Raw genomic sequence first — 21,737 nt, 5'->3', positions numbered from 1 at the left:
GGTCGACATTTAAAAAGACAGTAAATCCGATTTACTGCAAAAGCGGGCCATTCAGAACCTTTTTAAGGCTGGTTACTATGACCACACAAATCCATTGTTTATAAAGTCTCATGTTATGAAATTTTATGATTTGGTTAATCATAAAATTATGCAAATAATGTACAGAGCTAAAGCAAAGTTACTCCCGGACGGTGCGCAAAGTTTATTTTTTCAATACATGAAAGAAAATATGATTTGAGATATTTGTAAATTTACTGTTCAAGGGGCGCCCGAGTGGCGCACCGCATACAGCTCTATGGTGCAACATGGCCGACCCGGGTTCGACTCCCGGGACCCGGTGATCTGAAGAAGACTATAAATGTGAATAATACTTTTTTTTAAATGATTGTGCATAATTATTGTATTGTGTGAGATGATGACTGAATAAAACTACTACTACTACCAGTGATGCTACAGATTACGTGTAAAAGTAATCTGATTACTTCTTTAAAAAGTAATCTAGTTACTTTACTGATTACTTGATTAAAGTAACTAGGTTACTAAGGCCTTGTCCAGACGAAGACGGATCCGATCTTTTTCGTTTTCATTTCGTTTATTTAAAAAAAGGTTATAGTCTCAAGAAATAAGTGCGTGCCACAAATGTACAAAATAAACATCTTTCCTGTTTTAGACGTCGCTCTTTTATTTTGAAACCCGACCGGAAGTGTTATTGTTGTCGCTAGCGGAACAACTTGTGTCGTCCGGTTCTGTGCTTTTGAGCTAACTAACGCTAGTTTCCAAAGGAGAGGAGAGAGACACCGCGGCTCACACATGCAGCTACGATGATGAGGAGGAAAAGCTGCCGATTTTAAATCGGCAGGAGAGCGCGCGCCAAAGCCGTATATAATCAAACTACCTGTTGTATTAAATTAATTGATGTTTAACTTGTCCCCGTGTCCAGTCCTTTTCGACTAGCCCCACCCGTTCATTGTAAACAATGATGCATGTAATTGTATTAACGTTACTGTGTGTTGTAACTTGTAGCTATGTTAATAAATTCTGAATGGCATTAACGTTAACATTAGTTGGGTATGTTAGCTAGTATGATAGTCCAGACAAACAAAGCTATTTAGTTAGCTTGCTAGCTATCGTTGTCTGTATTTAACGTTACCTCATAGCATCAACACTGGCTGGCTACAACGAATTCTCACAAGCTGGCATCGTAAATCTCAACACCAGCCATGGGAATACTATTTACTAAATTATGGAGGCTTTTTAATTGTCAAGGTAAGAGAGGATTTGTCAACTGAAGGCATATGCTATGGAACAGTCTATGTGCTTGGCTACTTAGCTAGCTTATTTGGGTTCAGAAAAAGGCCAGCTATGTGACGCTAATCTCTAGCTAGTAGGTTTGGCCTCTGGGTTTGGGCGGGTGGGTTCTGGAGAGGTAGCTGACTGTACCCCTGGCACTCTTATCGCATTATGAGATAGTAACAAAATAGTAACGCACAGACACTTGGAAAAGTAACTGTAACCAGATTACTGGCTTGTAAAAATGTACGCGTTAGGCTTGTAAAAATGTACGCGTTAGATTACCATTTAAAAAGTTATCAGATTAGAGTTACTTAGTAACGCGTTACTGGCATCACTGACTACTACTACTATGTACATCATACTACATACATAAAGTATGCACATCAGTAGGTGTGAGAGCAGTATGTGCAACATACTACATACTTGGAGGACCTGCACACCCAGGTGGAAGTGGCCATTCATAATACCAGCAGAAGGAAGTGGCTTTTCCGCTTGCTAGCTATGCAATTAGGAGGATATCAGTTTTGGCAAATATAACACAAATGATGATCAGTGGCCAATATGTATTTATTTTTATTTTTTACGTTTGTTTGGAAAATCTTCGCTAACCTAGAACTAAAACTGGCATTGGAAATTACATGATTGTGTAGTAGCAACTATTCGCTCGATTCAAATGTTGGTGCTTTTATTATGCATAAAAATCTGTCACATACACTATTTACATACCAACAGATCACATACTGAAAATTGCATACAATATAGTATGTACAATAGCATATAGAGAATTCGGAAGCAGCAACTGTTGAGTTGAAATCCTCTCAAAACAGGCACGTCATTTAGTGGTGTAGGTAAATCATTACGACGATAAGCACATGAACTAAAAATGTATCACAAAATGAGATCTGAAATATTTGAAGGAATATCATATGATTTGGTTTGATGTCAAGCGCACTTATTACTTTAATAATAAGACCCCGATGGGCACCTCACCTTTTAGATAAATAAATAAAACAAAGACTCAAACGTACGTCATTGTAGTCACAGCAGCGCTGAGCGCAGACGGAAGCCTCATCATAGTGCTTGTTTTTGAAGTAGTACAGGCCCAGGTAGCGCAGGGCCGTGCTCACCTCCGCATGCTCCAGCTGTTCCTGGGGGACCATGAGAAGAGGGAGGCTGTAAGAGCAGTCTGGTTGTACAAGTCAAACGCTTGCATGTCAGAAACACAGTTGTGTATATCATCAACCTGCAGAGGTGCCAAGCCTCATCTTCTCTCGCACTATTTCTGCAACAACTTTCTACTTATCTTCCTTAGGCACTGAGCCCCTAACTGCTCCCCTGAGCAAGGCACTTAACCCCTAAAAGGCTCCGGGCGATTCTAACTCTTTCCTGGTGACATTTATTGGCAACAACCCGTTCGATGGCACTTTGCATCCTGCAATACCAGTTTATGTTCACCTCAATCTAAATACCATTCTCAAGTGATTTAAATCAGTGAGTATGAATTTGCCCTTAAATTATGATGCAGAATGGGAAAATTACCCATTAGATTTTCTTTAAAAAAATGAAAAAAAAAAAAAATCAAGGGAAAATTAGTTTTTGTAGAATCACGACTAAAAATATGTATTGTGACGGCATTCATATTCAATCTGGAAATACTATATAACACACAAGACAACCTAGTTTTACATGGCCCCCCTGTGCAAGCATACAGACAGACAGACCGGATTGCTTACCCCTTGAGCAAAGATGTCTTGGATGTAAATCATGTAACACTCTGCGGCCCTATCCGACTCGTTCAGCTGGTCATGGAGCCTGTTGAAACATGTCTTAATGATTTAAAATCAACTCATTCATCCAGTTTGAACAAGTCTTAATGATTTAAAATCAACTAATTAATGTCTAATAAATACATTTGGGTCTAGAAGACGAGAATGAGCATTTGTATATATATATATATAATAGGAATTACTATTAAATTGTAAAACAAAATTAACAAAAGAAAAAGTTAAAATCGAATCGTTATACGTTTATTATTACTACCACTTCTTTATCCTTCATGTTTTGCTTTACTGATTTCACAAATTTGACAACAAAAGTCAGTTGTTAGCAAACACTGCAACGGGAAATTAACTGCAGTCCAAGCTGTTCCCTAGCAACACTTATTCTACTGAAACGATCTACGTAAAAAGGCAAATAAAAAGGACATATCAAACTCCCCACAAAAGAAGCATCAGACATGCTTTACCCCCAAAGTCAGTTTTTTTTTAACATAACACAGACCTAGGGATCTTCTATGCAGGTAATGCTCAACACAGTGCTGTGGCCACATATCATATCAGTTCTGCTATAGGCTTACTTTGCCAGTTTGAGTAGAGCCATTTTCTCCACGTCACCCACAGAATAAGCCCTCCAATAGCACTAGGCAAACAAACAAACAAGACACGTCACAGACAGGTAAGAGATTCACAATGAGTGTATCTTCTATCTAGTAGTGCATATCCCAGTTAAGGTCTTATTCAGGATAATTCATATCGCAAATACCTCCTGTATTATGAGTAATCAGAATATTGTGAATAAAACAGCCGAAACAGTAATATTGTGAATAATACAGCTGAAACAGCTAGGGTTGGGTACCGTTCACATTTGAATCGATACGTGTGTACTTTAGTCTCTAAAAATGCAATCTACCTACCTCAGTTGTAAAAATTTAGTCCAAACTTCAAATAATTTATGATCATTATTATTTATTTAGAACAATTTGTTAATATATATATAATATTGCAGCGAGTATCGTCTGCATCTAGCTTTGTAAAGTGTAAGACTTTCATTACCGAAATGTGGATCTCACGTGAACCGGTACTCGGTAGTACAGACGTGATTCGGCCGATACGCTTAAAAGTACCGGATTCGGTACCCATCCCTAGAAACAGCAAATGGGAGTGTACTGTATATGATCATGGGAGCTTGTGATCATAGTACTTACTGAACGTAAGTAATAGACATTTACGGTTGAAAATCGGCAGCATTCCCCTTTAACAAAACAATACTTGAGTTTTCCTAATTATACTGGTTAAATAATGTATGTCAACAAACATAATTTTTTTTTGATCCACTTTTTCTCCCATTTTTCTATATTTTCTCCCATCCCAATTTCGTATCATCCAATTCAACCCTCCCCTGTCACGAACGCTGTTTCTTGCCTCCCACAAGCCGGCTGCAATGTGGACTAAGTCATACATAGCACAAGTCCCCTCCGGTACTTGAGGTAACAGCAGTCGCATCTTTTCACCTGCGCAGCTCGATCTCTCAGTGTCGAGGAGTAACGCGTGGGAGGCTCACGCTGCCCCCGACACTTCCTGATTCTACTGCGCAGGCGCACCAACCGACTTGTAGGAGTCGCTTGTTCACAACGTTCGATCCCCACCCTTCAGTTTTCCCTCCCCGTAATACGGCCAATGTGTATTACTGCGGACGACCAGCTAAACTGAAAACAATGTGGAGAGCTGGATTCGAACACGCGAATCCTAGCGTCTCCACACTGGTGGCGAGTGCCTTGCCCACTACACCACCTAGCCGCCCTAACAAACATAATTTTTTGTATAGAAAACTGTACCAAGTTGTTACTAAATGTGGAATAATTTAACCAAATTATTCACAGAGGCGGACAACAGTCTTTGATTAAGGATAGAGTTTACTGACAGGATGACATGATGCAACATGGAGATACCTAGATTACAGCCATGGAGCCCTAGCCTAGAACTCTGTAGAATGGTGAGCAAAAACATATTTATATAGGTGTGTGTGTGGAGTATTGACATACATAATATGAATTATAGATATGATGTACAGAGATATATGGATCATGATGTATCGATATGAGTGTAAGCTATGTTTGTGTGTGTGTGTGTGTGTGTGTGTGTCAGAAAGAGAGAGTATAGATACTATAAGAAGGCTGTGTGTACAAGTTGAAGGCCATGTGTAGAGAGAGAGTGAGAGTTGTGGGGATAGTGTGTGTAGATAGATATGTCTGGGAGTGAAGGCTATTTGTATGTCATTGTATGTGTATGCAATTGTGCATGTGTGTGGGAGTAAGAGACAGAGATAGGGAGAGATGGTGTGTTTGTGTGTTAGAAAGAGAGAGGAAAGGGGAAGAGAGATAGTGTGGTTGTGTGTTAGAAAGAGAGAGAGGAAAAGGGAAGAGAGATAGTGTGGTTGTGTGTTAGAAAGAGAGAGAGGAGAGGGGAAGAGAGATAGTGTGTTTGTGTTAGAAAGAGAGAGAGGAAACGGGGAGAGAGATAGTGTGTTTGTGTGTTAGAAAGAGAGAGAGGAAAGGGGAAGAGAGATAGTGTGTTTGTGTTAGAAAGAGAGAGAGGAAAGGGGAAGAGATAGTGTGTTTGTGTGTTAGAAAGAGAGAGAGGAAAGGGGAAGAGAGATAGTGTGTTTGTGTGTTAGAAAGAGAGAGAGGAAAGGGGAAGAGAGATAGTGTGGTTGTGTGTTAGAAAGAGAGAGAGGAAAAGGGAAGAGAGATAGTGTGTTGGTGTGTTAGAAAGAGAGAGAGGAAAGGGGAAGAGAGATAGTGTGTTGGTCACTAACCTTCTTAGCCTCTACTTGTTGTGACAGTTTCTCGTAGGTCTCACCCAGTGCAACCAGCATCCGTGAGTCATTGGGCCTAAAAAGGAGAACACCATGACACATCACCACTTCATATGTAATGAGGAGATTCATCCCAAAACACAACACATCATCATCATCATCATCATCATTTACACACTTACGTAATGTTTGAATATAAGTTAATTAATTATCTGCCTGTCGTTATTTAAGGGCAGGGAACAAAATAAGTACGCGCCAAGCGCGGGCAGATTTAAGGTTTGGCGAGTAACAATGAGAGGTCTGCCCGCCACCTGGCCGGTAACAAAATAGTTCATATCGATACTCTTATTTTGAAAATCCTGTGGCGGGTCTCATTTCCACCCCAAGCGCAGCTCCAGTCATAATATCTATGGCTCCGGCAGCTAGCAACGTTCGGTTCATAGCGATACTCTTATTTTGAAAATCCTGTGGCAACTCCGCGAGTCATATCAGCCCAGTCCGTGCTTCTGCTGGCAGACAGAGGCGACAGAGCAGTGCGCCTATTTTGCGACCCGAAATAAGTCCGTGGTGTGTTTTTTCCTCACAACGGGTCAAATGCATCTAACATGCTTTGCATCGTCGCCATTCCTTTATGCCCACATCGCCCGAAATTAACGTTACGTTAGCGTAAGCTAACAAGCTAATCCTGATCAGAAGCAGAGCCATAGAGAACAGCAGAAAGTGTGGACTGAGGAAAGGGAAATGGGGGGGGGGGGGGGGGGGGGCACTCTCCCTTTCTCTGTGTGTGCGCGCGTTTGGAAAGACGATGAAGTCAGGAGTATATTATAGTAAACTGAGGATTACTGAGGATGGACAGATAATATTGCCCTATAAATATATATATATATATGCGGTAATTAAATATATAAATGTAAATATTATTATTATTAAATGGGTTACAATTACAAATATGTGGAAGTGGAACCATATGGAAGGAGTAAGCCTGCCGCTAAAAAGAAAACCCACCGCGCCTATCTCAGACGAAAAAGAAAGTTTCGAGAGGAGTGGAAGTTTGAAGACAGACTAGACTACAATATGATGCGGGGGTGGTGAGTTGAAACAGTGTGTGTGTCCCGACCCCACTTCTATGTTTCAATAAATTACTTGCATTTAAAACTATTAACGCTGACTCATTCCTTCAGTCCACTCAAAATCATGCTAATATTCCTTATGTTGTTTATGATATTAATTGAAAATAGCATATGAGAGTATTATATAGTAATAATAACACATAACACTAAAAAGCTATTTAAAATTTTTGGCTGGTAAAAAATCTGCCTGGCTGGTAGTTTTTAAAATCAAAATGTACATCATGTTGGGATGTAATCGGACCCCTATTTGATATGATTTTATACTCAATCAAAGAGGGGAACTTCCCCAGGGATGTCAATATGGCACTCATATCTGTCCTCCTTAAAAAAGACAAAGACCCTCACCCTACCGAATGTGGTAGTTATAGACCCTTAAGCCTCCTCGGAACCGATCTCAAGCTGTATGCTAAGGTACTAGCCATCAGACTTCAAAAGCATATGACATCTTTAGTTCATCCTGATCAGACAGGCTTCATAAGAGGCCGCCTGATCACGGATAATATTAGACGGTTACTACATGTGATAGACGCCAGCAAGGATGCCGTGCCTCCTACAGCTATATTATCCTTGGATGCGATGAAGGCCTTTGATAGGTTGGAATGGTCTTATTTATGGGCAGTACTCGGAAGGATGGGGTTAGGAGGATTCATTAATATGATTAAAGTACTATACACAGAGCCATTGGCCATGGTTATAACAGGTAAATTCACCTCCCCTCTCTTTCCTGTCTCACGCTCGTCCAGACAGGGTTGTCCTCTTAGTCCCGGACTATTTGCTCTATCCTTAGAACCTTTAGCACAGTATATAAGACAATCCCAATCCATAGAGCCGATCTCAATTAGGGGCACACAGCATCATATTAGTTTATATGCGGACGATGTAATATTGTTCATGCAAAACCCTACCACCTCACTGCCTCATCTTCTCGAGCTGATAGATGATTTTGGCAATCTATCGGGATTTAGGATAAACTGGCCAAAATCGGCCTTCATTCCACTTAATGTCACTGCAAAGGCTACCCTCCTTCCAGAAAATATACAAATGGTAGAACACTTTAGATGTCTTGGAGTTTAAATATTCCCCACTATATGCCAAACAGTGAAGTATAATTATACAGGAATCCAAGATAGGATCACAAATGACTTTGACAGGTGATCAAAACTTAAAAACTCAGTACAGGCCCGAGTATCAATAGTTAAGATGGATATTTTACCTAGAATAAACTTCTTCAGTTCAATGCTAGCCGTGAAAATCGAGAGTTTTATCTACAGAGCACAGAAGCCACTGTGTAGGAGATGAGAAGGGAGGCAGAGGGGAGATGTTCAGTGAATTAAAGGGGCAACATCGTATTTAGTGATTACTGTTCAAAACACAGAAAGCGGGAAGCGGGACTGTGACGTGAAGGGAGCAGTGAACAAACGTTACGGGTGTGGTCGGTAGCGAGAGAATGTTTGAGGCATTAAAGGGACAGTGGGAAAAAAATAGGCACAGAGACAAGATGGCTGCAAAGGGCCACGAGGAGGATGAGACAAGATGGCCGTGAGCCACGAGGAGATAACAGATAAGAACCAGGAAGTGACACGTCAACTAAAACACAATGGAGGAGTAGGTCGCCACCTAGTGGCGGAGGGGGGGGGGGTAGTGCTGGGGAGTTTCCATTACCCATAGGGGAATGTTTAGAGTTTAATTTAATTAAGGAGTTAAATTTTTTCAAATTACCAACTGCTTGTGTGTATACACGGTGGTGTATGTGAGAACTTTGTAAAGGAACTCAAAGTGTAGAATAGAGCAACGGACCGCTCCAGAGCAACGGACTGCTCCGTGTAGAATAGAGCAACGGACCGCTCCAGAGCAACGGACTGCTCCGTGTTTAGGATAGAGCAACATACAGCTCCAGGGCGACAGAGACAGCCCTGTGTAGGGTAGAGCAACGGTACAGCTCCAGGGCGACGTAGACAGCCCTGTGTAGGGTAGAGCAACGGTACAGCTCCAGGGCGACGGAGACAGCCCAGTGTAGGGTAGAGCAACGGTACAGCTCCAGGGCGACGGAGACAGCCCCGTGTAGGGTAGAGCAACGGACAGCTCTGTTGTATGTTAGATAATAGTACGAGTACGTGCATGCGAGTTAGGGGCAGGGAACCAACCTGCTCTGTTGTATGTTATTATCATAATAATAATATCGATATACGGGTTAATTAAATAGTTTAATTATTGAATGGGTTAAATAAGAATTGCACAGAGAGATGAGATGCGGTTAATTAAATAAGTTTAATTATGAAATAAGAGGGAGTTCGATCTCCAGTGGGGCCTTCTCACACCTAATAAATAGGCAGAGTCTTGAAGACACATCACCAGAAGATCTGGTGCGCGCCAGGGGCCAACCTGGGATGAAGATAGTGCGTCGAAAAGTGGGAATCGGTTTAGTTGCGGGTGTCACGCCGGAAGACAACAAACAGGGAACAGCCCTGTAGGACAGATATGGGTGTTGAGAAGGTGGGAGACTAATAGAGAACAAATAGCGCCATGGGCTGTAGGACACTCACACCGTCCAACAGTCTGAAAGGGCGTGGCCATGGCAGGGGCTTGCAGAGGAAAAATATATAGAGAACTGGAGATAACTCCATGGAACGAGCTGCAGGCCCAAAGCCATGGTAGACTAATAGAAAACACAGGGTCGAGTGTACACAAAAACTGCTGGCTTGGTGTTTCTGCTCTCAGAGTCTGGAGAGGGCCGACGGCAGTGGAGACGAGCCTCAACAAAGATGACCGACGGGGCGGAGACGGCCAACGGGGCGGAGTCCAGCGGTCGCAGGCGGTGTTGCCCAGGGGAGAACGAGGCGGACATCGGAGGGGGCTTTCCTGCGGAGACGCTGTTTCGAGGCGTTTTGAAACAACAGAGCATGGGCGGGTGTATTGAATGAATCATGGACAAACAGGGACTTCCTTTCAGAGTCAATCAGGAGATCAAGAGACGAGACAACAGCGAGAAGTCCTGTGTTAATTGATTAGGAGTATGAGATATAAATGGAGGATTCATATATAATATATATGTATAGAAGGATATATATATATAGAAGGTAGATAAGAGGGAAAACAGTAAAACAACAGGATATAATTATTGGGAGCAGACAGAGGGGCCCTAATTGTTATGAGTCGTTGGATGTTGTTGGTTTTGGTGGTCTGTTTCGGTTCCCTTTGTGCACGAAGGGGGGCGCAAACGGACATCAGCCAGCAAGATCACTGGGTTGACCGCGGGCCGTCTTCATTTCTTGTGCACAAGAGATGAGGTTGGTTTGCTTCAACCACAGTCTATTTTTTGGGTATAATTAATTGAAAAACCAAATAATGATTTATGATTCTGAAGAGTTGATAAGAATCAAGGGGGGAATGATAGATTTGGGTGTTTTTCAATGTATGTGATGTATAGATTGGGGGGAGATGAGAGCATCTAAAGGGGTCGAAATGTGCAGGCTGACGGTGGTGGAAGCAGGAGAGGTGTTTCAGAGCGAGCAGGGTGTTAAGTGAGCACCACACTGAGCGGGCCGAATGTTGACATTCCGATCTGGAACAAGCTGATAGCGGCAGAGAGCAGGAGGGAGAGGGGTGACATCCTTAATGAAAACAGTAGAAACTGCGTTTTGATGTGTGTAAAGGTTAAACACGGTTGTCATGACAGCACGTCGCATGACAACCAGGAGAGGGGCGGGGGCTGTCGTTGCTATGAAGAAGATCTATAAGTCGAACAGTGTTTCCGGGTGTGAGGCAGACCAAAGAAACTAATCCCACAGGAGGGAAGAGACCAAGAGACTCTCTCCTCGCATCGAGAGGGGGGGGGGGGGGGGGGAGAAGAATGACACATCATCATTAGCTTCGGCTAACGCGAGGAGGGTTTAGGCTAAAGACCAGGCCTGACCACCATTGGACTGAATAGCAAAAGGACGATAGACTGAACACACCGAAAGATCATTAGAATAGACTTTTCAAGGACAATACAATCTGTTAACATCTGAGCTGAGGCTTCTGTTTATAGAAATAAACAACGCTTTTCCTTGTAAGGTAGTACGTTGTCAAAGTGTCGAATTCTTACGAAGGTGGAGAATTATTATGGTTTGCGGATCGCACTAACGGGGAGAGATAAGGATCGTATCAGCCAGTATCTGAGACGTCAGGACCATTAAAATTACACAACGCAGAGGAGTGGATGGAGAGCCAAACAGACGAAGACGTGATACTGGCCAGATTGATCAGGATCTAACAGTACTTATAAAAAGGTTAATCTTGTCCGGTCTTATGGCTGCCAAAAAGCTAATAGCATCACGCTGGATTCAACCTGATAAAATGTGTCGGAGGGTATGGATTCTTACCCATCTTGATGTGATTTACCTAGAGATATCTACCGCACAAATTCTAGGTGTTAATGAAGCCAGCATAGCAATCTGGTTAGAAGTGGTGGAGAGGATAAAGCATTATATAAACTTTTAATCCTTGGTATCAAGCGAAATAATGGATGTATTCAAGGGGGGTCCGGTGGGGGAGGGAAGAACGAGCAAGAGCATTTATGTGTTGTATTGTATTGTAATTAATCTGTGTATATCTTTAATCTTTAATCTACATCTATTTTAATTTTAAAAACCGGGCTGTCATGATTGTTAGTATTATGTCGGTAATAGCCCTGTGATCTATAGTGGATTTCTACTGTAAATGTTTGTATGTCATGTCAAAAAATAAATAAAATAAAATTTGTTCCAAAAAATAAAAAATAAAAATAAAATTAGTTTTGTTCCCTGTTTAAGGGTGATATCAAGGGATGTAGTGGAGGGTAAAGAGTGTATCCATCAGCATAAGCATATATGCATATAAGCATATATACATATTTGATGTAAATTAATAGTATACATATTAGTGCAATATTAGCTCGGGTTCAAAGAAGATAAACTATTTTTTCAGAACAATTTGATCATGGATGAACAAAACATTCAATGCGAATGGTTGATTTGAATTTCAATGACTTTTTAAGCACCTTGTTAAAAAATTTGCTGTTTAAGGAATTCCAGGCCTCGACTTTTTTTTGTAAAAAATCAAGCACTTCAAGCACTTCAAGGACCTTGTGCGAACCCTGGAACCCTATCCCTGACCAGCACAACTGAGATCTACTTTGTGTGCACTGCGGAGTAGATTTGAGTCGTCTTCATTCAGCTTGTACAGACATAAGCTAGACCCCATTGACTTTGCATTGGTTTGTGGCTAACTAGCCGGAGCTGGTATGAGGAACAGCATGGATTGTGCCGAGAAAGGATATTGTTAGTTGCAAGTATCATTGCCACACTGCCACAAGACAAAGGGTTAACCCTTTCACAACCACACTACAGAAGGTTAACCCTTTCACTACCACACTACAGCCGGTTAACCGTCTGTACTGTGGTAGTGAAAGGGTTAAAGTATGTTTCTATATTTGCATCGCTGTAAAGCCTTACTTGACAACTAGAATACACACCTGAGCTGGTGAGCTCTCTGATAGTAGTACAAGCAATAAAAAGGCATCTTGAGGATCTCGTACGTCTGGCCCAGACCGTACCAGGCCCGGTAGTCTCGCTTGTTAACTTCTACTGCATGTCTGATGGGAAGAAATCATACGGAGATTTGAGGCAAAGGAATATCAGCACACAGGTATTTTAATCAATCATTTACACAAAAGAAATGTGTATCATGATTCACAATACGCCAATATTGCACAAACCCACGGCGACAATTTGCCAGCTGCTTAACACTGCTGCTTCTGACCTGAACGTTCTCAAGTTAAGTGAGGATTTTTAGGCATAACGACTTTGTGTATTTATTTGGGGTATGACTTCATACTATCATTATCATTTTATTATTTTTAGGCAGGGGGGTAGCAGATAGTAGGTAGGCTATGGCATGTGGTTGTCACAAAGTGGTCAAGCTGTAAAGAAAAATCTTTATCGAAAAACGATGATCACAAAAATGTAGGTTACATGTGACATTATGAAATGTTCCGATTGCAGCTTGGCCAGCAAGCGACGACCATGACAGTCTGACCTGTAGGCCTGGATGGCAGCTGAAGTGTTCTTCATCTCCATGTACTCATGGCCCATCAGGGTCCAGGCGCCCAGACAGCGGGGGTTCAGCTTCAGAGCTCTCTGGAAGTACAGAGCAGCCTTCTCGTGCTGGAAACGTAAGCTGTAGTAGTTCCCTGGGGACGGGACAGAGGGGGAGTTTAGGCCAAAACACGGTTCTCCGTCTGTGTGCATGTGAGCAGCATTCATAGTTCAGCGTAGTTCTGGCAATCGGGCCGACCACAGAGCTGGTACTTATCCATTATAGAACATCCATCCACATTAAACTGTCATTAGTTCATCCTTTCATGCCAAAGGTTTTCCAAGAAAATCCACTCCCTTAACTCACCGACTTGATCGCAACCCTGCTGTACACCTACCAATAGACCTCTCACACGTTCACGTCATTAATACATCAAGCCCTGGTGCATCTTTCACCTGCATACGGCAGAAATGTACTTTTCCTTTCCCATTTACCAGTAATGTTGTCCTTGATGCTGCATGAGGGGTTAATGGGAATTGTGTTTCATCAAAAAGGATTTTATGTTTTGTTAACGTTCACATTTTTAAAAGCCAAATTGCTACAGTAACCCTAAATGACCGGATGTTGCAGAAAATGCGCTGGTGACGTCGGGTGACCTGATCTGCAACACTAAGCTAGTTTTGGCAAGCAATCTTTCCTCTATTTTTAAACTGCTGCAAAACAAATCTAAAATGCCCTGCCTTATCAGAGAGACATATTAGAAGGCTTTGTTCACGGGACCACACCTGCATGAACCACAGATAAAGCTAGGAGTGATCTATTAATAGTCCATTCATTTTCCTATAGCTGCAGCAAAGAGTGGAGACTCGGGAGAAGACACAAAATATGTGAGAGGTCTATGACAGAGCAATGTACACTTACCAATGACACAGCAGGTCTGCACTATGTACACTTACCAATGACACAGCAGGTCTGCACTATGTACGCTTAACAATGACACAGCAGGTCTGCACTATGTACACTTACCAATGACACAGCAGGTCTGCACTATGTACACTTACCAATGACACAGCAGGTCTGCACTATGTACACTTACCAATGACACAGCAGGTCTGCACTATGTACACTTACCAATGACACAGCAGGTCTGCACTATGTACACTTACCAATGACACAGCAGGTCTGCACTATGTACACTTACCAATGACACAGCAGGTCTGCACTATGTACACATACCAATGACACAGCAGGTCTGCACTATGTACGCTTAACAATGACACAGCAGGTCTCCACTATGTACACTTACCAATGACACAGCAGGTCTGCACTATGTACGCTTAACAATGACACAGCAGGTCTGCACTATGTACGCTTAACAATGACACAGCAGGTCTCCACTATGTACACTTACCAATGACACAGCAGGTCTGCACCATGTACGCTTAACAATGACACAGCAGGTCTCCACTATGTACGCTTAACAATGACACAGCAGGTCTCCACTATGTACACTTACCAATGACACAGCAGGTCTCCACTATGTACACTTACCAATGACACAGCAGGTCTCCACTCTGTACTTGTCTATCTCTACCAGGTTATGGGCCAGATAGCTCAGCTCTGGCTTCATGCTCTGTGGAAACAACAAGTAAGGGCATAATTACCAGTATTCCCCACAGCCCGCCCAGGTAAACCTCCACCCATCCAAGGAAACGTTCACCCGCCCAGAACTTTCATCCGCCCAGGTAAACCTTCACCCGCCCAGGTAAACGGTCACTGACCCAGGTTAAAACTAATTTACTCTCAATAACTGACAAACTAAATGAATGTGTGCAAAACTGTTTAGAGGTGTTTTGGATGTGTGTGAGATTATGTGCAAAATAAATCAGCATTGTTTTTTGGTGAAGTGCCCCTTTAATGATTGGGGTGAATGTGGAAGTTAAGTTGAACCTCCCCTCCAAACTCAGAGAATAGATTGTTATCGGATTGGCACGGTTATCTCTTATGTTCTTAAAATTCTTAAATAATAAATCTTGCAATCTGCATTTGGATAACGAGAGTGGAGTATCGTTATTAGTAGCCAGTAGTGGGGTCTCACTTTGACGTAGAGCAGGTTGGAGAACGTGTCCATGTTCTCTATGCGATAAGGATCCTGCTCCCTTAACTCGTTGAACAGAGCCAGAGCCTGGTCAATATCTGCAATCAAGAGAAAAACATCCATGAATCTGAACAGATAACAGGAAGCAAACTGTTGGTAGGGAAACTGAGAAGCAACTTTCCTGTGCACTCTTTTCCTCATCTTTCCTCAAGGTACCGTTTCATTCAAGGCTGAGCGATAGTCAAAATATGATATCATAATATATTATTTTTGACAGTATGACTATATTTGACTGCATTTGTTTTTTTCCCGTGCAGATGACAGTGAATTACCAATTGTGTATAACTTTTTTCTATGTACCGTAATACAATTGTGATGGTGTTTTTTTTCCATTCAAAAGGGTATATTTTAATCCAAATTGTATCACAATTTCTTTATAATACTGCTGCCAAGGAAACCTTTTGTTGATTCATTAAAAGCATTTATTTTTATAATGAATTAATATATGTATAAATAAAACATAATGTTACATTTATCGTTTTATTTATAGATGGCGGTCCATCCATATCTTTGCATGGATCCATGACCGTATTCGTTTTCAGTATACCTCCCAGGCCTAGTTTCATTTTGCTCTAAATTCGAAATGTCTAGAGCAGGAGGATTAAAATGTATCTAGGTAAGAACGAGGGTTCAATTATAATCCTGCTTCCTCTTAATGGGGACCTATTGTGCATTTTTACAGAATGAGGGGTTCAACACTGAGAACATTTTAAATATGTGCATTGTGCCTTTTCTGCAGTTCAACTGTGACAAGTACCCTTCCTCTTAAAACTAGCCATTCAGAATAGCAGTCACAATCGCCGTAGTTAATAACGTGCGTGTATGTGCACTAGTGGTGGTAAATCCGGGTTAGTGAGTCACTCACGATCCGGTTTATGTGAGTCACTTGAGTCACTCCTCTCCTCCTCCTTTTCCTCCTCTAACCCATATGCCCCCCCCCCCCCCCCCCCCTAGAGAGGGAAAAAAATATCTTTTAAACAAACGTCGCCTGAAGCGGCAATCGACAGGCGACAAATAGGGCTTTAATTCGATATATATTATTGTATTAAATAATAAGCACACCCCGAGCAGCTAGAGGTCGCCAAAGTGGCGTGTTACGCCGGTGGGCAAACACATATATTTTTTTTTAGGTGCCAAACGCCCCATAGCCATTTGACGGCGCCCTAGGCCCCCGCCTATTTTGCCTATGCCTGGGGCCGGCCCTGCGGCAAGTCCACTAACAGGAGATCGCTAACCTGAATCTTTAAACAAATCTGAGTCCGAGCCACTTCCGGGGAGTCACTAACAGGAAATCGCTAACCCAAATCTTTGAATGAATCTGAGTCCGCGGTACTTCCGGCGAGTCCACTAACATGAGATGACTAATCCGAATCTTTGAATGAATCTGAGTCCGAGGTACTTCCGCCGAGTCCACTAACAGGAGATCGCTAACCCGAATCTTTGAACGCATCAGTCTCTGGGAGTCTGCGGTCTTTCCGTTTCAGAATCAGATGAAATATTAACTAAATTAAGATAAGACAATAGAATATAATATAATTATGAAAGAAAAATAGGCCAGGGCTGTACAACTGTAAAATTTAAATGTGGAATAAAATAAAATTAGATATAAACTAAATTAAATAGAAGCACAATAGAATATAGTATAGTTAGTTATATAAGTAAAAAAAATATATATATATATATAAAAAATTTAAAAAAATAGGCCAGATGTGGTCATATATATTATATATACACCAACTGTTAATTAGAATAAAAATAACAATACATTGGGATGAGACATATATATAGCAGGGCATTTTGTGTGTGTGTACTTAGCAGGCAGCACTGCAGCAGCCAGCCAGTCAGAGACAGACAGAGGACTCATAGGATCCGGGTTAATGTAGTACTCGGCCTCGTGATTCCTGATTCAGTACAAAGATTCGGATCTTTAACCTGGATGAGTCAGGAACCGCCCAGCACTAATGTGCACGGCAAGAGATCTTGATAAAAAAAAATTGTACAATATGGTGGCTTGCGTGTAAATAATTCTCTTTTCTACGTTATATATGTTTTTGACAAATTTTAACAACAAGATTGCTATGCTATTGCTGGATCTTGAGTCACATTTGATCTGCAATATCTAGTCTGAAAGTTGGATCAGAATTTTGTACAGACTCACGCACCACTGCTAGATTTGCGATAATTGTCGTATTTGTACAATAAAAGTGGCTCACTTGTTACAGGCACAGAAACAACCTCAAATACCTATATTAACTTGTTGAAAAGGACTACAATCTGTCCCTTTAAAAAGGTGATGCCAGCCAGGGAGAGAGTGATTATCTTTGACGTGGTAACTCTGCATAACGCTCTACATCCAGCTCAAGCTATATAGCTCACCAAGGAAAGGGGAAAAACACAAAAAGCATAATGTGTCTCCTTTAAAAAGGGACAATTGGACTAGCTGCCAGCTTACTGCAGGCTATGTCCCAATGGTATCAGTGAGGAATGCCAACAACACTAACACGTCACATATTAGACACATTTATGGACCGATGTGACTGGTATGTGGTGGGAGAAAATTACATTTTAATATTTCATAAGTATCTCTTTAAAGCCCAAACATCCAAACCCCCAAAGCACCAACACCAAGTAGAATGACTGATGTTCTCATCAGAAAGGAGGCGTCTAAATAAGATTTTTTTTTAGTGCTGGAACACAAACTGGAACTGGGACCAAGTGTGTAGTCATGTTTTTTAAACGTCCTTGTTTGTATGCCAACAGAATAAAAAAAAGGCATTATACCAGATTTTCTTTTTGTTTAAGACTTTTTGATGCATTTCAATTGAAAAAAAACCCATATATGAAGGAACACTGGACCTCTGATGTTGTGGTAGGCCACGGCCATCTGTGAGATTATGTACGTGCTCTTGGAGAAGCCGGCCTCTATCAGACTCTGGTATTTCTGCAAGGCCTCGTTGATCATCTGCAGCTCTGTGTACATGTGGGCCATGAAGAACTCTCTGATCCAGGACTGGGGCAGAGACAGGGACTTAAGCTGAAGGGGTAGGAAATAGAACAAACACACACACACACATTAACACAAAGATTCTGATCTAGCACTTCAGCTGAATGGGAGAAAAGATAACGCACGCCTTAACAGTTTCAGTGCCGGCCAGTTAACATTGAAAACCCCGTTGAGTGCCATCATCCACTTCAATGTTAGTGTTAAAAACGCCTAATCTATGTTTTAAATTATGGCTATGTGTCTAATCTGCCCGTCGCTTATCAATGACTTGTTTGCAGTCAATTTTTTTTTTTTTTCAAATCGGTTCATATCCTTTTTATAGCATTTCGAAAAGCTATCGTTGTCTCGAAAATTTTCGGAACATTTTAAGATTCCCCCATAAACAGCATTTATTGGAATATTCTCGAATACACTAGACACGTTGTCATTTGTCGGCCTATTTATGAATCGTTTTCAAATAAACGCTAGATTATCGATAGTATATGTGTACTTATGCACGCTATAGACGCGAGCTGAAAAATCTATTCTCTCGTTTCCTCAAGATCACACACAGTGAATACAGCTCCGATTACCTCAAGACTGGTAACATAGACTCCATACCTTAGATCAGATGTTCTCCAAAAAGATTATTCCAATTCCTGATCGCCATTCCAAATATCGATCACGCTTATTGATTGATTATTGGCTGCTGTAAATATATATTCCACGCTGCTTTCCGTCTCGCGATCAGATCCCTCTTGATCAGACGGCTCGCCAGCACAATGGAGCCAGTTGGCTCCACCTCTACAGATCTACAGATCCCAGGTCAGTCTAATCGACTGACCTGCAGTTACACAGGGATAGACGATAGGGGGCGCTTTTTTCCCATCTGAGCTCCTGAAGGGGCTGCTGTACCAACGGGAGACTCGGTTGATGAAATATGAATTCAGATCGCGAATAAAAAAATAAAACAACATTTGTCGTCGTCGGCACTCACCGTGGGGGCTGATCAAACGAGATATGTCGTCGCTGGCACTCAATGTGTTAACGCAAAGGCCAATACAAACAAAAACACTGCTTCACAAGCCCCTGCAACTACAAGTAAGAATTTCCAACAGTAATATATAATTATAATTAAAAATTATAATAATAATTATATAAGTATATCATTGTCAGATTAGTTGTGATACATTGGTACAATTACAGTAAACAAATGAGACCATTTCCGAAACAAATGAGACCATTTCTGAAACAATTGGTCCCAATGGAGCCCAATTCATGATAAACGACTATATCTCACAATATAATGCTTTTGTAGCACCTGACCTTGGGCTATGCAGGGTCAATGGCTGCCATACACCAGCACCAGGCACACAACACAGTATATATCACACAACACAATATTATATCACACAACACAGTATTATATCACACAACACATACACAATAGTATATCAAACAACACACATACACAATATTATAACACACATACACAATATTATATCACACGGTGTAGCTTATAAACCTTGGGAAGTGATTGTTATGTTCAATTGGTGTCTTATAATCCTGTAAGGGATGGGTCGTCGGACATGACACGAAAATAAGATTTTCATTCATTCACACAACACAATATTATATCACACAACACAATATTATATTACAAAACACACATACATTATATTACACACACACAACACATACACAATATTATATCAAACACACAATATTATAACACACAACACATACACAATATTATATCACACAACATATACACAACATTATATCACACAACACGCATACAATATTATATCTAGGGCTGCACGATTCTTGCTAAAATGTGAATAACGATTTTTCTCTCTAAGAATTGAGATCACGATTCTCTCACACGATTCTTATTTTTCATCATCATTTAAAAAACGAAAATAAAAAAAATTATATATATATTTAAAAAAAATTTAAAGTAAAAGAAAAAGAAAAGAAAGTCATGATTTAGAAATGAGACCGATTTTTTTTCTCAATTAATCGTGCAGCCCTATATCACACAACACAATATTATATCACACTGCACAACACAATATTATATCACACAACACATACACAATATTATATCACACAACACACAATATTATATCACACAACACACATACACAACATTATATCACACAACAATATTATATATCACACAACACATTATATCACACAACACATACAATATTATATCACACAACACATACACAATATTATAACACACGTACACAATATTATATCAAACAACACAATATTATATCACACAAGTTGACACAACACATACACAATATTATATCACAGAACACATACACAATATTATATCAAACAACACACACAATATGATATCACACAACACACATACGCAATATATCACACAAGACAATGGGTCTCATTCCCGAAATTTTTTCAAAGATATATTCTGGAAGACTTATCTTGGAACCACTGAGACATAATCTATGACAAGTACACTCTGAGTCCTGAACGTGCTGGTAATATGTCTTAAGTGGCTGAAAAGGTCGCACAAATTATATTATCTGATATCTGCTTGGAGAATGGCATTCTGTCTTAAAGGGGAACTATTTTACTATTTCTTTCACTATTTGGGCACTTTTACACAATTCCTGTGAGTCTATGGAACACCTCTGTAATATATATATTTTTTTTATTCATTGTTTTGTATTTCTAATCAAGTCCTCAAAAACAGCATTTTTCGACCTCAAGATCTCGAGCTGTTTTGAGCCTGGGCTCCTAAACCACTGCGCGCGTTCTGGTTCTCCTGAACATTAACATGCAGCGGTGTCTTTCTGACATCACATATAGGGCACATTTTCAAATGACTCAGTTCAGTGAGGGTGAATATTGTGAGAGGAGAATTGGAAGAATGCGCCAATATGAGAATTTTGAGACATAGATCATATTAATATAAGTTCACATAGCTAGGAAACAATGCTAAACACTCAAAAAGGCCATTTATAAGATAGTTCCCCTTTAAACTCTAAAGCGCGTTCCCGTTCAGCTCATTTGCATACAAAACAACGCCTACATAGCTCCTTATAAGGCAACTGGTGACGCAGCTGTGTGAAATGGAATGGCGGAAGTGCTTTGCAAGCCGCGTGATTACGAAACCTAACGTCAGTCAGTGCCAATCAGAGAGCGTCTCCGAGAAATGCGGCTAGGTTTCATAATCACGCTTGCGCCCATCAAAACTAGATTAGATTAATGTATTGGCATCATATACAGCTCGCGGTACACACCTGCCGCAGCGCGCACACACAGACACACACGCGCGCAGTACTGTATATGAATGAATGAATGACATAATATATATAGCCTACGGCGGGCGTAATGAATGAACGCAGTATGGCTTATTATTCCATAATTAAGCCTATAGGCTACTGTTCATTCGTAGGCGCACACAATACTTGTTACGGAATATTAATGCAGTCTATTTCCACCTATTAGCTTTAGTTCTTATTTATTTATCCACTGTCATTTC

The 21,737-nt window shown here is 40.9% G+C and overlaps 1 protein-coding gene across 1 annotated transcript in view; it reads right to left on the bottom strand.

Annotated features, from left to right (window-relative positions):
• Window positions 1-21,737, bottom strand: part of cdc23 (CDC23 (cell division cycle 23, yeast, homolog)) — a gene marked incomplete at its 5' end in the record, with an annotated part of 45,820 nt that overhangs the window by 3,925 nt on the left and 20,158 nt on the right. The window contains 9 exons of the mRNA XM_084324726.1: window positions 2,322-2,441; window positions 3,027-3,105; window positions 3,650-3,711; window positions 5,887-5,962; window positions 12,511-12,630; window positions 13,074-13,227; window positions 14,625-14,706; window positions 15,172-15,269; window positions 18,088-18,265. Of these exons, the coding sequence (XP_084180852.1) occupies window positions 2,322-2,441; window positions 3,027-3,105; window positions 3,650-3,711; window positions 5,887-5,962; window positions 12,511-12,630; window positions 13,074-13,227; window positions 14,625-14,706; window positions 15,172-15,269; window positions 18,088-18,265 (969 nt within the window). The remainder of the gene's footprint in view (window positions 1-2,321; window positions 2,442-3,026; window positions 3,106-3,649; window positions 3,712-5,886; window positions 5,963-12,510; window positions 12,631-13,073; window positions 13,228-14,624; window positions 14,707-15,171; window positions 15,270-18,087; window positions 18,266-21,737) is intronic.

This window comes from Notolepis coatsorum, assembly GCF_963971535.1.
Source record: "Notolepis coatsorum genome assembly, chromosome: 11".
NCBI lineage: Eukaryota > Metazoa > Chordata > Actinopteri > Aulopiformes > Paralepididae > Notolepis > Notolepis coatsorum.
Note: the sequence above shows the minus strand (reverse complement) of the source record. Positions and strands in the feature narration are given on the sequence as shown.